This window comes from Notolabrus celidotus, chromosome 10 (genome assembly GCF_009762535.1).
Source record: "Notolabrus celidotus isolate fNotCel1 chromosome 10, fNotCel1.pri, whole genome shotgun sequence".
Lineage (NCBI taxonomy): Eukaryota > Metazoa > Chordata > Actinopteri > Labriformes > Labridae > Notolabrus > Notolabrus celidotus.
In genome coordinates, this window is record NC_048281.1 from 607501 (window position 1) to 628087 (window position 20587).

Genomic DNA, 20587 nt, shown 5'->3' on the forward strand with positions numbered 1-20587 from the left:
CAAAAGCAGTTTTGGAGGAAATAGCCTGTTACAAGTAGCCCTGCTATGGACCACTATAAGCAGGCCTATGCTTGAAATTGGTCTCCAAAAAAATTAGAGTTGATTTCATCAGTATGACAACTGAGAGTCATACCAGTATACTAACTAGAATACACTGTATGAAAGCATATATGTTCATCTTAAAATGTTAAAGGATGAAGGCATGAAAGGAAAGTAAATGGCATTCAGAAGGCAAGATAAAAAATGTAGGAAATAACAATTTCTCCTACAAAAGCAAACCAGACCTCATCAAAGTTGATTGTAGTTCTTCACATTTCCAATCTTGAAGAATTGTCACTTTAGTGCAGGTTTTGTTCTATTCAGTGCTTAAAGTGGGAATAAAACAATAGTCAGTTCCCCTCTTATTCACTTGTCGGTGTGTACCCTGCGACCACTATCAGTAAATCACAAGTAAGCTATTGTGTTCTATATTAAAACATACAATACATATATAACATTTGTGATAGTCATTTCATTCTAACTTAGTTTGCCTTCTCATAAACAAAGTCGACACAGCATGTTACATTTCGTGATATAAATTATTTATTTACATTTACAGAAAAATGACCCCATCAAGACAATGTAGTAATAACTATTGGAAATAGAACCCAAGATACAGAAGCTGACGTCGTCGTCACAACCGAACAGAGAGCTCTATAGTAACATTGTGCCCCTGTCAAAGGTCTCCTATAACACAAGGTGCAAGGCATCACGTGTAGCCCCGAACCCCCCCCCCCCACCCCACCCGCTCCCCCCACCCCCCTCCCAGACCCGACAACACACACCTCTTTTTAAAGCCGTTACCCTGCTTTGCACTACCCAGATTTTTGCTTTAACCCCTTCATCTACAAACCACAGACACCGGCTAGCCCGCCTCTACCAAAGCTCACACATCTAATACACACTCACACACATACACACTCTCTCATACGCTCACATTCTGTATCCTCAATGCCCCCCTAACACCTCAAGGTTCAGTTTTTCAGGAAAATCCCTGGCAGAAGTGACAAGGTGGTAGGAGACACATCGGCAATCGGGTTTTGGCGACGTGGGTGACTGATGACAACCTTTCCCCCACGTGTGAGTTCACCGCTGACAGGTACGTCAGCTCTGTCTTTGCTGTGCCGCCGTCCTCCCTGGGCTTTGTAGTTCATTTTGGGAGAGAGGGGGCGAGAGGTGAGGGAGAGCAGATCCTAAGTTTTTAGGGTTGGCCTACAGAGGGAAACATGTAACACCACAGCGCTCCATAATGTGGAGGAGGACTGTCCAAGGTGTCAGGGCTCAGATTAGTCGAGTGGAGGCGCGCATCGTGTTCTCTGTGCTGAAGTGGACATTGTTCTGCTTCTGCCGGTTGATCCTGTTGGTCCGTGGGCACTTCCTGCACAGGGAAGGGGGAAGGAGGAGTAGGAGACATGCATAGGGGAACAGGTTAGTGCTGCACAAAATATCTCTCCAACATTATACTACTGTCCTGACTTAATGACAAAAATCCCACATTTTGTATTCTTCAGACAATCATATCATGATGTATCAGATGATTGTCTTGCAGTTTATCAATTATTACAGGATCCCTGTATTGTGAAATTGTCATTATTGTGGGTGAAGCACCTGGTATCGTATTGTATCGTTTCAAATTGATTGTATCGTATTATATCATATCTGGGATTCAGTCTCTTAATTGGTTTTTACTTGACTGTTGTTTTGCTCTTATTGCCAATCAAAAAGGAAACTTGAAATAATAACTCAATAGAGCTTAGATATACAGACGTTCAGGTGGAGTAAATTGTGCCGAACCACAGTAATCACATTTGTTTTCCCATGGAGCTCAAACACTTGTCTCCTGGATGAAGGAGAAACAGCTGCTGTGACGGTTACTGAGCTAGCTGAAGCTCAAACTGCTAAGTCCACACCTATCTGGCTAAAACACTGTTTTTATGGATTTTCATTTCTTCATACTGCAGATTGTGCCAAACACACACTGCTGCCCATTGGTTTGTTTCAGAAGCTGGCAAACAAGGAAGTCAGAGAACCTTTAACACACATACACAATTGAATTCAGAGTAGGCTTCAAACTTTCCTTTTTGATAAAGCTTATAGTTAGAGCTGGATCAGGCTTGGACCAGCTCTTAGTTATATTGCTGTAGGCTTAGACTGCCGGGGGAACTGGCACACTGACACTGGGATCCTATCTCCCCCCTTCCCCCCAACCCCCTCATCACTTACTTTAACTCTCCCTGTCCCATTAAAGTTACTAACCATAGACCTTTCTGGAGTCCCTGAGCTCCCTTGTCTCGTAGGTTCCTCTGAGCTGCCGTAGACGTCCTCCTGCTGTGGACGTTCCAGACTCCAGCTGATACGGACGTGCTGGACTCCAGCAGCAACAGCTACTACTACTCGTCTCATCACTATCACCGCTCCCTCTCTCTCTTATTCTCCTCTATCCCTCTTTCCAGACCTAACATGAGTCTGGTTCTGCTCGTTAAAGGAAGTATGTCCTCTCCGCTGTAACTAGCTAAATACTGCGAGGTGCAATGCTCATGATGGATTAAGGTGGGGTCAGACTGAGTCTTATCCTGTCTTGAAGTTGGGTCTCTTGACATAGAGTGGTCTAGACCTGCTCTGTTTGTAAAAGAGTCTTGAGATAACGTTTGTTGTGATTTGGCGCTATACAAATAAAGATTGATTCATTGATTGATTGATCTGATGCACCATCATCTTTTTACAATGTTCACTCTTTTAATGTTTATTTTATTTGTAATGATTGCTAATGTTCCTTTTTGGCTCTTAATGGTGCTTGCAGCCTTTCATACTGCCTGCATACCATACCAATAAGACAGAACAACTTAGCAGCCTGAGAGACCATCTCGGTGCAAAAACCCTGCATGGTCTTTCTGCAACACTGACTGCTTTATCACTTTAAAAACTCATTCATGGGTTCGTGCATTTGTTAGTTCAATAAGCAACCCCACAGTGACAATTAAGAGCCGTGTGATATACTGTGTTCTTCCTCAGTATTTTTATATGTTTGGCTTCACATAAATATCACTGATCAGCAGGAAACTTTAATGCTCCTGTAGCTGTATTCACTGCTGTAATTCTCTCCTCCCTTCTTTATCTTCTCTCCTTTCCCTCACACCATGTCCCTTTACAGCTGCTCCTGCTCTCATTTTGTTCCTCCTCCTCCTTTCCCTCCCCTCCTTTGCTCAGAGGAGCACTTTTGTCTCGGCCAAAACTCTTTTAAAATCTTTTATTAAATGTCATAAATTGCTTAGGTCAGCCAGAGGGAGGCAAGCTGCAGGCTATATACCTACGTGTGTGTGTGGGCATCTACTGTGAATACAAAACGCCAGCTCAAAGACCAGTGTGTATGATAACTGTGGGTCTATGTTTGTAGGCACATGTTTGGGTGTGTGTGTGTGTGTGTGTGTGTGTGTGTGTGTGTGTGTGTGTGTGTGTGTGTGTGTGTGTGTGTGTGTCGACAGGGGCAGTGACAGTGACTTTGTCTCTAGTGCAAGCAAGGTGACCTTTCAGCTGTTTCCTCCGGGCTGCACAGCCCCCACTCATGACTCCAAAACACACATCATGGAAAATACTGCTCCCAGACTCATTAGTAAAGCTGTGTTTGAATTTGTGCCTATGTGTGTGTGTATGAGAGAGAGAGAGAGATAGAGATAGAGAGAGAGAGAGAGAGAGAGAGAGAGACAGAGAGAGAGAGAGTGAGAGAGAGCATGACTCACCTGGTAATGCAGAGCACCACCACACAGATGATGACCACCTGGAGGGCTCCGATGATGGAGGCGATGAGGACGTAGTGCAGTTTGCCAGAGCCTGGCACCACATAGAGCACGTTGTACTCTTTGATGTCACACTGGGGGCCTCTGAATCCCGAGTGACAGCTGTGATCACACACACACACACACACACACACACACACACACACACACACACACACACACACACACACACACACACACACACACACACAAGCCCACACATTGACAGACATACAAGACAGGTAAATTTTATTTTTCAGTCTAATTGAGACATCAGCACCTGTTTTGTGAAGACATTGTGGTGTAACAAAGCATTGTGTGACAGCATAGAGACTGTGCTTTTCTTTGTTGTGACTGCTCAGATGGACATGTCTGATAACGCTGCAGTGGGCAAGTGAAAGAGGGAGAGAGAGAGAGAGAGAGTGTGTGTTCACACTCCGTGGCTACATTTTCATCATTTTCTCTTTGTTTTGCTTCTGTCCACTCTCAGGCTGGAATTACAGCTGAGCGTTGGTGTGTGCCTCCTCAAAAATGTAACACAGAGGCTGCAAAAGCTTCTGAGACCACATGAAAACTGCACAAGGTGATTGAGACAAAATATGTTGTTTGTTTGTTGAATCCCTCTGCAGAGAATTATGAAAGCCTTTCCTGATTTTACATCACATTCTGCAGGGTGTCTGTTTTTGAATTCCAAACTTTGAACAAATCAAAAATTAAAGATAAATAAACTCTTTGAAAATCTGATCAGACTGCGGTCAAGGTTTGGTGAGGCTTATGCACAAAAACAATCTCTGTGGAGGTCATGGAAAAATTTGAGTTTGGGTACAAATTACTGCTCTGCAAAGACTGGGGAGCTTCATCATCACAGGTATAGTTACAACGGACATCAACTACATCACAGAGTCCTGACACCTTCAAGGGTTTTCTGGTGACTCTGCTGTAGTTGGATGCAACAGGGCTGTGGTGGTTAACAGAACCATCTCCAGCTCAATGTGACAAAGACCAAGAGATTGATTGTGGATCTGAGGAGGACAAAGGAACTGGTAAACCCTGTTTTTTGTCTGGGGGTCAGGGTGCACATTATGGAGGACTAGGACTAGTGGAAGTACCTGGAGGTTTCCTTGGACAATCAACTGAACTTGCCCAAGAACACTGAAGCTGTCTTCGTGAAGGGCCTGACCATAGACTGTACACTGCGTGCACAATTATTAGGTAAGTTGCATTTTTGTGAATATTTTAAAAACTATATCAACAGTGGTTTTCAAATTTGTCAAGAAGTCAGATAGTGAATATATTTCTTCAACTGTGTGGTTAAAATGATGCTTTTCAAAGTACATCGGCTTTATTTTTAAATAAATGCAGAATCTTCAGAAATGAGCGTGCCAAATTATTATGCAAGTTGGTGATAAGAGCATATAACTTGTGAAAATTAAATACAGCCAACGTACTTTGAAAAGCATCATTTTAACCACACAGTTGAAGAAATATATTCACTATCTGACTTCTTGACAAATTTGAAAACCACTGTTGATATAGTTTTTAACATATTCACAAAAATGCAGCTTACCTAATAATTGTGCACGCACTGTATAAATAATGGACGTAGTATCCGTGACGTCACCCATCTGTTCCTGAGCGCTGTTTTGAAGCCAATCGTCAGCGGGAGTCATATTGGTAATGTTGAACTCCACCAGTTCAAGTGTGAGGTAAAGAGGCGGGGTTTGAGCCTCCTAGCCAACAGCTATGTGTTCCTGCCTGTCAGTCAAGTCAGTCATGTCCTTATTTGGGCAAAACTCATAATCTTAATATCTTCTGAACCGTCATGTTAGAAATAAATTCACCCCTGTACAGTGTGTGCTGATAGAGAAGTTAGCTACATAGAACCAAGCCGTTCTTTGAACCAGGCTGTATATGGAGAGAATATTGTGTCTTTGATATGTAATCAAAAATAATGGATTTGAGAACAAAAAACAATTTTGCAAACAAAATTATGATTTGAAAAATATGAAATAATGCTATGAATAAAGGAAATATATTTGTGATTAAAAATGTGTCTTTATAAATCCACTCTTTTTTTGTTACAAACAAAATTATTATTCTCACGAACCACAGATTCGTTTGCGTTTCCAGTTTTTGCGTTTGCGTTTCCAGTTTTTGCATTTGCGTTTCTACATAACTGTCATGGGCGGGACCTCCCCTGAGAGATGCAAGAAGCCTCCTGATTGGTCAGTCTCACTCAGAGAGACGGTGTGACAACTTCCGCCCCAACAGGTTGTTGCCGCGAAGGGAGACATATCAACATGGAGAAACAGGTACGTTTTGCGTAACATACCTGTCTATTTTCTGTCTTATTGGTGCTATTAAGGTTACACTTGTCGTTCCTTCTTCCAGTGTTTTTTTTCCCCTAACCGTTTTAGACGGCGGTATCAGACATTAACACCTAACACGCTGTGTGCTCGTCATAAGTGACTGACTTTATTAACGCCCGGCTTTAGTGACAGTTATCCTGATTTCATAGTTATCGGCCTGTTTATAAATAAATAAACAAACTTTTTCATTAGATATACTATCAGAACAAATCAGGAGGCGTGTGTGTGTGGATTGTTGAGGGGTCATTCCTCCTTTAAGTTAAGTAAAAAGAAACTAAAAGCATAAAAGGGGATCATATTTTCACTGATCTTCAACCCTTAGGGTTTGATCATGTTTTATTTATCACTGTCGCTGGTACCAGAAAGCAGCATCAGGAAGCAGTTTACTGAGGTAACTGTTATTATGACTGTTTTCACTCATGGAGAATAATTTCCCTTGTCTTCACAGGTAATAAACGGTAATAAAGTCAGTCACTTATGACGAGCACACAGCGTGTTAGGTGTTAATGTCTGATACCGCCGTCTAAAACGGTTAGGGGAAAAAAACACTGGAAGAAGGAACGACAAGTGTAACCTTAATAGCACCAATAAGACAGAAAATAGACAGGTATGTTACGCAAAACGTACCTGTTTCTCCATGTTGATATGTCTCCCTTCACGGCAACAACTTGTTGGGGCGGAAGTTGTCACACCGTCTTTCTGAGTGAGACTGACCAATCAGGAGGCTTCTTGCATCTCTCAGGGGAGGTCCCGCCCATGACAGTTATGTAGAAACGCAAATGCAAAAACTGGAAACGCAAACGAAAAAACTGGAAACGCAAACGAATCTGTGGTTCCTGAGAATAATAATTTTGTTTGTAACAAAAAAAGAGTGGATTTATAAAGATACATTTTTAATCACAAATATATTTCCTTTATTCATAGCATTATTTCATATTTTTCAAATCATAATTTTGTTTGCAAAATTGTTTTTTGTTCTCAAATCCATTATTTTTGATTACATATTAAAGACACAATATTCTCTCCATAGCTGTAAACATGTTTATTAATGCTGTAAAGATCGTCTTCTTTGAATGGGTGTGTATGTGGTTTCCTGTGTTTCTGCAGCCAGCCTCAAGCGGACACTCGATGAATTGCAGTTTATAACACTTCTGCATGGTCTTCATATTCTGAGACCGGAGGTTGCTGCTTGGCCCTGACCTGCCTCTACTCCCTATAGAGGGGAGGGTCTTCAAGTCTGTGATGGACAGTGCGATCCTATTAACTGTTGTGTGCTTTCTGTACATAGCTTTAATTATTCTTAACACTCTGCATTTGTCTAATTGTTTATTTGTTATTTATTTGTTATTTCTATTGCTATATTTTCGTTTCTATATTGCGTATAAGAACAACTGTGATGATTTAATCTACCTCAGGAATAAAGTATTTCTGAAGATTTCTAAAGAACATGTTTAGAACAATTTGAAAAAGATGAGTTCAGAGTGTCATTAATCCGTTCCATTGGACAGCTGACCAATGAGTCTATCTCTGATTTAGACCATAAGAAAACATCAAAATAAAACCTTTGAAACATTACAACACCTAACCCAGACAGGAGAAAGAAATAGAAAGAGATACCAGTATCTGTGCCATCCCATAGTAAGTACTGGCCTCAGCCTAGTCACCCTCATAAAGTTTGTCAGGCTCTACCTCTGTTGTTTCATCTCTCTCTCTCCCTCTCTCCTCTTCTTCACCTGCTGCTCCTGTCTCTGAGGAGGTTGTTACCCACAAACACCTTTAATGCTGTTTCCACATACATGTACCCAGACTCATTCACTGAGACCACGGCTCCCCTTCTCATTAAGCAACGGCTCAAATCCCAGCAACCACTAGGGGGCAGCAGAGCTCTTTCCCACTTTCTCTCTCTCTCTGCTTTGTATGCAGGGAGATAGTGTGGTTGGGCGAGCTGGGATGAGCGAGGTTAGAGAGAAAGAAGAGAGATAGAGAGAGAGAGAGAGAGAGAGAGAGAGAGATAGCGAAACCCCCTGGCTGCTACACTATCAGGCTGTAAAAGATGGCAGACCTGAGCAGCACACATGTACATTCACTGAGTGTGTGTTAGTGTGTGTTGTGTGTCTGTGTGTGTGTGTGTGTGTGTGTGTGTGGGCGGGTGGGTGGTGGGTTTTAATATCATTCGTCATTGTGCCTCTGGGTAAATGCACGTCTCTGCTGCCTGTGTTTAAGTGGATTTTGTATGCTTACGTGAACATGTCCATGCACTGTATGTGTACTGTAATATGCAGCTGTGTGAGAGTTTTTCTAAGTCTACATTTGTTGTGAGGTACATTTTGTTGTACTGATATTTTCATGCTGCTCATTATTTATGACCCAAGCATCTAAAGTAAGGACATTTTGCTTCTCCTTGACACATTTTAGGACATTCCTTTCATAGAAAATGTTAATGGTTAAGACACAAATACCAACCACTGTATACCTCACTAATATTAATATTTATTTGTACCACAAGCAGGCTGATAAGAATATATTGCCGTGAAAACATCCAAGACCTCAGAATCGGAGGGACTGGTAAATGAATGTATAAATAAAAGCTGTATAAATGAGTAATTTTTGAATCCATAAATCACTTTCAATCAGTATTTTATGTTTCACATTGTTCATGTCTTTAGCTGGTCGCCGGGTTATGTGCTGGACACTGTATAATGAGCAGCAAGCTAGGACTGCATTTAGGACAAGGTCCTAGGTTTTGATTAAGCCAAGTCATAAAACGGTCAATTTGAACATGCAATACGTCTCCTTTTCTGCTCCTCTTACAGCCTTCCACGTGAACTGTACACTTTAGCTTTAACATTGTATTTCTAACACCGTATAAAGCCACTATCTGCATGTTGTGTACAATCCTTGCACTGAAGACTACCTATTTTGGCTGTGGGTTTCCTCATAATGTAAGCAGGAGTGCTGTGTTTGTTTTAATGTGACCTTAGGTTCACATTCTACTTCTGTTCTTATCAACTTTTGAAAGAATGAAAGGAACCTTCTAGAAAGTGCACAAAACTTAGTATTAAATGAACGCTCCTGTAGTCGAATGCTTCTCACAGATGCATTATACACTGATGTCAATAACATTTGCAATCATAAACCATAAAAATGGTTATGACACACAAACATTAGTCTATGTAATGTAATAAAAAACACTATAAGATGCATAGTAAACAAGGTTGTTGTCACATGTCTTTTTTTTACTCTGTATCTTGATTTACTTGAGAAACAAGCAGTAAAGAGACACAACAATGCCTCTATTCAGTCTCCCGTTTTGCCTTGTTTTCCTAATATCTAGCACATTTCTGTAAACTTAGTAGCTCTCCAGTACATAGTAGCCTCTCTTCCCCCTTTGATAACAGGACCTGCATGTAGTGAATCCCCCAGCAGAGGGAGAAGAACTGGGCACAGACTGTATGTGATGTGTGATCATTTACACGTCATCTCTGTCACCGTGGCTATTTGTAACATTTTGTCTAGCTTATTCATTACTGTTTACAACTTCAAACATGAATCACATCAGTGTATGAGTCACTACACTAGATATATTCACTTATTCCATAACTTTATGCTAATGTAAGGGGACTTAATAGAAGTTACCTTTTCAGTTGTTTAGGAATGTAACTGAAACGATCAACTTCAGCCACTTCTTCTTTTCTTTATCATCACATGGATATCAGTAATGATACAAGTGGAGGTCTTTTTAGATTCTGATCGCTTCAAAACAGTGAGGAACACAGCACTGTGCTAAAATGTGGTAGAGGCTTAAGGCTGATTTATACTTCTGCATCTCCCCTACGCAGCAGGGGCTGACGCGGACTTGAGCCCCACATACTTGTGCGTCGGTGTGTCTGTGTCGCACAGCAATTCTCCACCGAAACGCCTGAGGGCAGTGTGGTCTCTCTGATAGCCGACCGCCTGCTTCCGGTCCCGCTACGATCTCTGTTTCCTTTTCCACAGAGATTCAGAGCGTGTTATGTTAATCTACAGCTGATACATGTTGCTGTTTATCATACAGACATGATTACATGAAGAATAGAGAGGAGGAGATGAAACACACGGCCGATGTGCGGCTGATGTCCGGGATCCCGGATGTGTTGTAAATGTGGGAAACACAAAGCCGCCGAGCGGACCAATCACAGGGCTTGCGGTCCGCGTCGGCTCTACGGGGAGTTACATTTTGGAGGAGGTGCACGTCAGCTACGTGCGTAGGCCACGGCGTAGGTACGGGAGCTACGCGGACCCCCGGCGTAGGGTACGCTGTTGATTCAACGCAGAAGTATAAATCAGCATTTAGACTCAAACACTGTTTTATGCAGAGGTGTGAACTCACCACTTAACAACTGAACCACATCGCATGGGGAGTGGACTCAGCTAATAAGTTAGCACACAGTTGCCTAATATGTATGCAAAAGAGAAAGGGCAACAAAGACATTCTTATACAGTCAAGTAAATGAAAATGCTAATCCAATTTGTATTCATCTTTAAGCTCTGTTTTGGTCCCCACCAATTCCTGCGAGAAGTTTCTGACCCTGCAGCTGCTGGTTGTTGTTATTGGAGTAAGTGGTAAACTCTGTCTGTGTGATGATTTCAGTTTGGCAGTAACAGCTAGGGACAGTTGTTTATTGGACATAGTGTTGAACATCTGGTCTGTAACTGGGATTGGCGCTGACAACTGTGATGCTGCAGTACTGTTAGCAGCACTGTTGTCAACCACTTGCCAATGCTACCATTTTGAAATCACTTTTTTTCCCCTGCTGTAATCAGAACTAGAATATTTCATAACTCCCGGGTGGGCTGGCGGCAGATTTGAGGTGTCAGTCATTAATGATGGTGACAGCAGCATGCTGGTGTGTTTACAGCCCAGTATAATCATTGGCAGACAGATGATTGTGCAATAAAGTGTGGGCTCTCAACATCTCAAATCGCCACTGAATCAAAATTAGACTTGTTAAGCAAGACCATAATGCGTGGGAAAGAACACATCAATATCCTCATATTTCAGAGAGGAATCCAGCATGTGATTTTTCTGACTGGTAAACTGCTGAATCAAATCTAGGAGAACACTGACTTCTATTCACACTGAGGAGACAAGTCTGATTATAAAACTCAGTGGATCCAGCAGTTTCCAGAAAAAGTACAAAACTGTACAAGCGATTAGCTGTCGTACATTACACTCTTTCTTTCTATGAATGGAGAGTAAGGAGTGAGATAGAGCATCCTCATATTTGTGGTGAAAAGAGAGCTGATCTCAAATATCTGGCTATATAGGGATTTATTTATAGCAGTAATAGAGTAGAGTCAATCACTGTAAAAACTGTGGTCAATAATGGTTTAGATAAATTTAGCTTAACTGATTGCTACACTAAAATCTATGCACTGTAGCTCATAATTAGCCACTACAAATATAGCCTCATTGATTGCTGGATATTAAATATTCATTCATATAATTATGAGTAGATGAACAATGGTCTTAACTTAGTGTATTGAACTAAAAATATACTGTATAGTGTTTCAGTACATTTCAGTAAGAATCTTAATATCCTTGGCTTTAACATTGTGATTTGAACTGTTGAAAGTGTCAAAAAATGTTGACATAGTGCTGAAGATGACACATGTATTATGATTGCAACTTCCTTAGATTATTGGGTATCTCTATTGCATGAAATATCCCTCCATCCTTGCCTAATTTTTTCCACTCCCTTATTTCCTTATCTCCAAAACATCTCAAGGTCTCATCAAAATGAAAAACAAACTGGAGTCATCCTCCAGCCTAGCAACCCTGAACATGTGGAAGAGAAAAAGCTTCTGCATTGTTTCTGTAGCCCACCTACTGGGAAAACATAGCCTCTGCAAGGCAACTTGAATTTGCTCCCTTAGTATCAGAACGAGCGGGGTGATTTGCATAGGCAGGCATTCAAATACCACTCCCACTCCCACTCGTCTTGTGATTCTGCTTCCTCCTATGCTAGTGTACTATTACAGAGTCAAGAAGTCAAAAGTTAGAGCCAGACACGCCAACTGCTCTGTTTTTGGTTGCAAAAACTAACATGGACCGTGGAACCAGGGAAAACAGTGGTTACCCTTCATTTTCCAAAATAAAGTCTACAGTTGGTGCTACTTTGTTTTGCTTGTGCCAACCACTTTACTCTGAACTGCTTCAACAACGCAGCAGTTCAGGATCAGAATCTCAATCATATGTGTAGTGTATTGGCGGCGGTGCTTCTGAAGTGCTCGCCATGATGGTTTTGGTGTTTTTCCACCTCTGCATTCTCCCCCTTGAAGCCAATCAGCGCAGCACATCATTACTACAGCATCCCTGCCCACTCATGCCACTGCATGGATACTGAGGTTAGAAACTGAGAGGCTGCAGATCCTCCACAGAGGCTGACTTTGTGACGGTTTTTGCAGCTGAATTCAAAACCTTGCTTAAATGACAAGTAGGACATGATGTAAACAGCCAAACAATGACAGACAGTTCTAGTATCATTCTCATGTAGCTCTAGCTAAAGTTCAGACAGGCAGACTATAAAAGCAATCACAGCAGTTGTTTAACTCTCCTCACTCTCCTTCAATAGCTCACCCGCTTCCAGCTGCATGCTCCGGAGCTGTCATTGGTTAATCAGCGGCGGCTGTCATCCAATAGCTCAGTGGCACGCTCTTATCGTCAGCCTATCAACTTTCTGGTGTCTTTTTTAAATGTGTCTCTCTCTCCTGCTAGTTCATTCTTGCATTGATGTTGCGCACCCCTCCATTTCCCCATCTCCACCTGGTCTCTGCAAGTCTTCAATTTCTAGGATTCATCAACCACCTCCACCAGAGTCTGGGCTCTAGGGGGATTTCTTCTGCTGCCAAATTCACACATCCTACACTCACAAAATGATCCCCATAGAGTCCTTACGTCAAATATTTCTGTCAAGTTTCATTAGTCATTAAGTTGTAATAAATAACATTTAATCTTTAAACTGGTGTCTCTCCTGATTGAAATATTCCTTATGGTTACACATTCTTCGCCCCTCACAAATATAGTACTGTATGTGTGAGTGTGTGTACCTGCAAGAGGGCTGGGCCTGGACGCTGGGGAACTGGCAGTCTCCGTGCACGCAGTAGTTTTTATAGTGTTCTGGACAGGGGATGTACAGCCCTCGGGCCAGACCGTTGCTCGGATCGTCTTTTTCAACTACTTTGCAACACAAACACAAATGCACACACATACTGAATACACAAACGCTTGTTGTCAAATGTACACATACATTAATGCACTCTATTAGAAGGACTGATAACAATAAGAACGGGGCACTAAATATTAAAAGAGTAAGAAAGGAACAGAAAAGGATGAATTCATGAAAAGGAAAGAAAAAAAGGTACAAAGGAAACAACTTCACTGAATGCAGTGATGGATGAGTGGCAGCACATGCTATTAGGGAAACTGCTTCCGTTACACATGCACTTACCTGTGAGGTCAGTCCGTGCAAAGTGTCCATCTTCGCCTTTGTTCCCTGTTCCTGAAAAGGCCAAAAAACACATTACACTTGATCTGAGGTCAGTCCTGCCTCCAGCATCCTCCATTAAGAGCTACATGTTCAAACTGATGCTTGTGCAGGTGGAGCGGGTTGAATGAAAATGATAATCTCAACAAAGGGCTCATTGGATGTGTGCACGTGTCTGGTTAATGTGTATAAATCTGCACTATTCTCCTCGAAGTTTGAAGCCATCCCCTCTTATGTATTTCACTGAACAAAAGGTAGAATAGAGCAGAGCTCGGTTGAACAGATCAGAGGGAATAATGCATTTTTTGCTCACCTTATTGAATACATTCCCATGAGTTCCTTTTCTTACAATGGCAAGATAAAAAAAATCCCACCAATCATTATCATTTATTGTAGTCGATTTTTTGTTCCCCATGGTCGAGGAAATGATTCTCTCAAACTGAGAGTGGGAAAGTATTTTCCAGGTTTATGACGCAAGAACAGTGTTAAGAAATTGATCTGGGACTTTTTATTTCCTGTCTTTTCTTATTTGCTAATAGAACACCAGAGAGAGAGAGAAAAGAAAAAAGGAGCATTTTGGTAAGAGCAAACGTAATATTACAACAGATACCGTTCAAACACGTCACTCAAGAAATTTTACACCCACAGAATTCACAAACTGCTGGATAGAGTTGTTGTGATATCTAAACCAGTACCGGAAATGCCTCAATAATGCCACAAATATGGTATGGTGTATAAATGAGTATCCGTCAACAGAATGACTTCATACTATCATTATCAAAAGTGCAAAAATACAACTAAGTAGCCAAAAGCAACTACAGTTTATACAATATGGCTGCCAATAGTTATGTTGTCAAACACCAAAGAAGATCCTTTCACAGAGAAGATATAATGTAGTAAAAACAAACAACAATGCATTGATAGCATAGGATGTAGCATTAATCAAAGTGATCAACATGCCAGCAATTTTTGGCTGAAAATGTTGAAAGTTTTGATATTTAAAGCTAGCAAAATATAAATTAAACATTTTCCTTTCAAAGATCTGTGGTGGACACAAGATGTTAGGAAGGACCTTTGAGCAAAGGTGTTGCTAAGGTAACATTAGCTTTTAACTAGGTGCTAGGATGTAGGGCTGCACAGTACAGTACTTATATTGGAAGAAAAAAAACTATAGTGACAAATCATAAAAGAATATTATTGATTTGAACTGGGTATATAAACTCATCACATTTACATGGATTAATATCCTGTAACATTCAAAATGTCAGCTTTTTCCCATACTGTGCATCCCTCATTGGATTCCTTCAGGCAATACAACAATGATAGTAATTCTATTACACCCATACAGACTTGTAGTGTACAGTTGTTCTAATAATAATATGTGTATTTTTTTTTAATCAATAATAAAAGAGAGCATTTTGTTTCAGAACCATTATCCTCGGGTCGACAAAGAAAGACTACATTAAAATTAAAAACACCTGTTTTTCTTTCTTCCCTCTTCACAATCTAAATACTTAGCCAAACCCAGTTAAACAATTTGAGTTATAAATGATATAACTCTGAATTTTTATGAGCATCAAGTGACAGAGGATCATAAATCAAGTTAAACAACAGCTTCAGTAAAAAGCACGACTTTTCCCACATTTAAAAAGATATGCAAAACAGTTTTCCAATAATATGACAGGTGACACATGGGGAACATATTACAAAGCAGCAATCTAAATATCAAGGTGCCACTTTGACTCCAGGCTAATATGAGGTGAAGTTATTTCACAGGTCTGAAGTGTTTCATGACATTTGTTTCTCTCTCTTCCCGCCCTGATTGAACCACAGCGAGTGGAAACTAATCGATCAGGGGGGTCTGACCCAAAGGGTGTAACGTTGGGGAATACAGATTTCTATTTGTGTTCCATGGGCTGGTTAGCCTTGATTGCTTTACTCCCCATTACTTCTCTAAGCCTCCATCTTGACTCTCACATCTAGATCAATGGTCTTGTTGTTCCCGTGTGGATGCAGAGACGATCAAATGTTTGCAAATGCACTCGTGTGGGAGTAAACACAAGCTAACATTTCAGATTTTTGTGACTGTGTCTGCCTGTCTCTCCACCTGCTGACAGCGTCCGATCTTACAGCCGCAGCAAGAAAAACCAATCAATTTCAGAAGAAATTAAGACTTTGGAGCATGTTACCTCAAATTCAATCAAATATATCAAAGGGGAATAATTCTTATGTGCCGTTGTCTTCTCCCACATGGATTAGCAATATGAGTCAGTTTAGGGATTTAAGCATAGAGATTAAAAAAAAAAAACTACCCCTGGAACCGTTACAAACAAATACTGCACCCAAATGAAAGACACTAAAAATGGGGATTACCATTGTGTAAAATTATCAGTATACATAGCAGCACCGGCTATGTAGGGTTTTAAGGATTATCTCTGCGCAGTATTCCAAAATATGATGAGTAAGAATATATGAAATTATGAAAATTGGTTGGAGCTGCAGCTGGAGGAGAGATAGAGAATCCTGCTGTCTGCATTTAGCTCTGCAGGCTGCCTCATTTGCCTCTGTGACCTCGCTTCAACTGGAAGTCAACACCTGCCCGTCAGACTGACTGCTCCCTGTGTGTGTGAAGGTGTTGTTGTCTCTTTAAGTGTGAATGCATGCATGCGTGTTGGAGCTTGGTTTTTTTTTAGCTGCTCTGACCTTGGCAGTGGCCCAGGTACTTGACCTCGATACGTTCCTGCTTCTGACAGGACTCCTCCTTCACCTGGCAGGGGTTGTCATAGGAACGACCATCTGAGGCACACACCGGGTTGAAGCTGATGTGGGAACAGTCAATGTTGCAAACACACCTGCAGAACAATAAGTTACATCAGAATAATATACCAGATAACATTTTGTGTGTCATCTATCTCGAGTTGCAAAATTAATAAAATGTGAAATATGAATGAAGATGAGAGCATCTTTGTTGCAGAGACGGTTATGACTGCGTCTGACTGCAAAGGACACAGACTGAAACTCATTCAGGGATTAAAAATGAGACAGAAAATAACAGTACAGCTTGCACTCAGGCAGGACGTTGGACCGTGCATAGTAATCCTGTTCTGACTGAGTTTTGGCACATTAAATATGACACAATAGCAAATGGATTGAACTTTGCAGGGAGAGACAGGCTGCACAGAGGGATTGATTGACAATGGATGCACCATAGTAATGTCAGGAAGCTATTAATAATAAAGAGTGGAGGATAAAAAGGACAAGTGATAATAAATAAATGATCAAATTGGACATTTAAATGTTTCAATGGAAAATTTGCACACAATTTTCGGATGTATACTTTCCTTCAGATAACATAGCTTCAATAAAATAAGTAATGCATTTATGAATAGCATCATAGTGCAGACTTAAACAGCTTGGTGAGAAGATTCACCGAGCATTGCTTGTTTCTGCTTTAACAACAACTCGACTGAGAACATTGGCTTCGAGACCACGGGCATGTGTGATACAATGTTGTCACAGCTGAGCTCTGAAATGTGGCCCACATTGCCTTTAGATGGAAATCCTCTCTTATTTTGTTTAATCCTTGATTGTCTGATTATCTTAAAATCAATGCACTTACTACTTACAACAGATGAGAACATAAAGTACCAGTTGTTCATGTTTGCAGAAGCTTTTTTTGTTACATTACTGAGAGAAAGTCAAATCTGAAGAGCTATAGCTGTTGTCTGACGTAGTTTGAAGTTTGTCCTGTTAGAGGGTGTAACGATCCAATGATCCAAATTGGATACCAATCTTTAAAGTAAAGATCAGAGTGCTCTGGTCTGCGGCACCCTGGATTGTTAAAAAGGTCATACGAGCAGGTCGAAGTCCTGCTTTCAAAGTTGGGATTTGGTTTACTGACGTGTTGCTGGGTTGTTGTCACACCCTCTCCACTTTTAAAAGTAGACTTAAAACTTTCCTTTTTGATAAAGCTTATAGTTAAGCTGGATCAGGCTTGGACCAGCTTTTGTCATGCTGCTATAGGCCTAGACTGCCGGGGGAACTGGCACACTGACACACTGGGATCCTAGCTCACCCTCTTCCCCCCAACCCCTTCATCACTTACTTTAACTCTGCCTGTCCCATTAAAGTTACTAACCATAGACCTTTCTGGAGTCCCTGAGCTCCCTTGTCTCGTAGATTCCTCTGAGCTGCCGTAGACGTCCTTCTGCTGCGGACGATCTGGACTCCAGCTGATACGGACGTGCTGGACTCCAGCGGCAACAGCTTCTACGACTCGTCTCATCACTATCACCTCTCTCTCTTACTCCCCTCTATCTGTCTTTCCAGACCCAACTCAGTTGAGGCATGATGGCTGTCAAACATGAGTCTGGTTCTGCCTGAGGTTTCTGCCTGTTAAAAGGAAGTTTTTCCTCACCACTGTAACTAGCTAAATACTGCGATGTGCAATGCTCATGATGGATTAAGGTGGGGTCAGACTGAGTCTTACCCTGTCTTGGTGTTGGGTCTCTGTTCATAATGTGACATAGTGTGGTCTAGACCTCCTATGTTTGTAAAAGCGTCTTGAGATAACGTTTGTTGTGATTTGGCGCTATACAAATAAAGATTGATTGATTGATTGATTGTTGTTGTGACAGTTTATCTCACAAGACTTGCCAAAGGCCACCTAGTAAGAGTCACGTTGGCTTAGGTGGCTGGTCAGATAGTGGGAGTTGGCTCACAGGTAGAAAACAACAACGTGATAGGTGAAGTGATTTACTGTCTCATCCTCAGAAATCAAGACAAGTTTACTCAGTGATTGTCAGTTTGCATCAAACTAGACTGACCCAAACCAAACCAGGTCAAATCACACCAGATTGTTCTTTATCTTAATGAATCATCCTGAGTCTGATCATAGCCATCAAGACTTCAATCATCTTGTTAGGGAGAATTACTCCCCTGTTTTCTCCTTCTCTCTTTATTCAATCATTTGTTTCCTTCCAGCTGAAATCTCTGCTGTGTTTTTGTGGCAGAAACACAACATTCATTTCTCAGTAAACCGGGCTCTGGCGTGATGCTTTCAGCTTTTGCAAATTAATCAGCCAATTTGATGGTGCGCCGCTATTTTCTGATGAAAATTTAAGTGCGAGACATTCCGTCTTTTTGTGTGTGAGTGTGTGGGCTCCCCTGCGAGTGCGACATCCGCACAAATGACAGAGAGAGAGACAGACCGAGCACGGACACCTGCGTGCATGCTCACACTTGTGCGTGTATGGTGTGTGTATTTTGTTTTAAGTGTGGTGTGACCCTTGAGTGTGTGGCAGGCCTGATCAGCAGAAATTACACCCAGATTGCCTTCCCCAGACAGTTGCTGCTGAGTAGCGCTGAACGCTAGATTCTGTAATTATAAATCTGTCATTATTCTCCTGCTCTTTTCATTTTCCCCTGGTGCCAGGCGCTCAGTAAAGCACAGGCATTCAGCTGTCTTACAGATGCATTTGCATATGGCCCACGTGGGCGCCCGCCAACACATTAACTTGTCCCCCCACACACACACATCCACAAACACACACACACACACACACCCTCAGAAACACACATGCCGGCAGACACCTTCCCAATCAGCCGTGATGATTCCTCCCGCTGACATTGATGTTGATTGAAACGCCGTGCAACAAAGCGTGGCGGTGCTCAGCTTCTGTTGTGATGATGGATCAGCAAAGTAAGAGTGATGTGAAGAGAGGCTTCGTTATGCATCAGAGAAGACACAGCTGTCTCAAGGTACACATATATCCAAAATCCAACCTGACACTGAAGGTGAGCCAATGCACCTTTGACTGACCTGTGTCTGCACAGGGTTATATAAGCAGACTCTCACACCATGACAGCTCAGTTTACTGAGATTTCAAAAGAAGGTCTCCTGTCTCAGCTCAAAACTCTTTAAAGGGATATTTCATTTTGTTTGAAGTGGGGTCATATGAGTTACATTACACTAGTACTCCTGCTAGCCACAATGAGTGCCAGTGTGCTCTTCCCCTTTAATGAGAAAGTACCCGGATAACCAGCAGGCAAGCTAGGATAGGCTATTTTCTCTGCGGAGAGGGACAACTCCTTCGCATAATTTCGCTAAAGTTGAGAGAATATGGTCCAGGCACTCATAGGCCTGCATGTAGGTCTTCAGCAACTGTGGCTTGTTGCTTTGAAAATGGACTTGAACACTCCCTGTGCTGTCTTCAGACTTCACCGTGTTTGCAGTGTCCATTTTTCAGATGATGATTATGTGCTGCAACATCCAAATGGGAAATACAGATACCTTTTGAGGACATCTGCTGTGCCCAAACCCTCAGGTAAGCACTCATTCCCTGAATATAACTACTTACTAAATCATCTGCAGACTGGAGCCGTATGTGAGCCGCTGGTATCCTCTGATTCAGAAAGGTCCTGAAGTATTGTTGTCACTAAGTCCCTCTCCTGACAGCAGAAGCTCTCTGGGTTCGTTGGCCTGGGCTCACAGTTTACACACCAGCACCACCAGGTAACGTGGGATCTCTCCTGCTCACTCGTTAGCACAGAACTTTCTCCCCTCTCTTCTTCTTTGGTACGTTGGGTCTGCATCTGGAGTTCTTCCTCTGTAAACTCTGGTTCATAGAGGGATCCTCTTGTGTCCACAGTAAACAGCATGTCATCGTCGCTGTCAGAATCACTCATTTCTGCAGTTTGTAGTTTTTGATCCTAAAAGTGCAGGCAGATCCAAACAGCTGATCGGCGTGTATCAGTGCTCATGCAGCGGAAGGACACCGGTCTGCGAGGTGCGCCTGAAAATAGTACCAAAAGAAAGGGGGTTTCTGACGGCAAAGTCAAGAGCTGCATTATTTTCTAGTAGAGCATGCATTTGACCGTG

At 41.8% G+C, this 20587-nt stretch overlaps 1 protein-coding gene across 2 annotated transcripts in view; it reads right to left on the reverse strand.

Annotated features, from left to right (window-relative positions):
• Positions 1-810: 810 nt before the first annotated feature.
• tmeff2a (transmembrane protein with EGF-like and two follistatin-like domains 2a) overlaps positions 811-20587 on the reverse strand; it is a 202854-nt gene continuing 183077 nt past the window's right edge. The window contains exons 6-10 of one of the 2 annotated variants that reach the window (XM_034693327.1): positions 16411-16559; positions 13672-13722; positions 13271-13397; positions 3777-3935; positions 811-1417 (exon numbers count right to left, since the gene is read on the reverse strand). In XM_034693327.1, coding sequence (XP_034549218.1) covers positions 1321-1417; positions 3777-3935; positions 13271-13397; positions 13672-13722; positions 16411-16559 — 583 coding nt within the window. In that variant the 3' untranslated portion in view covers positions 811-1320. Of the gene's footprint in view, positions 1418-3776; positions 3936-13270; positions 13401-13671; positions 13723-16410; positions 16560-20587 lie in introns of both variants that reach the window. The other variant, XM_034693326.1, reaches the window with a different exon arrangement.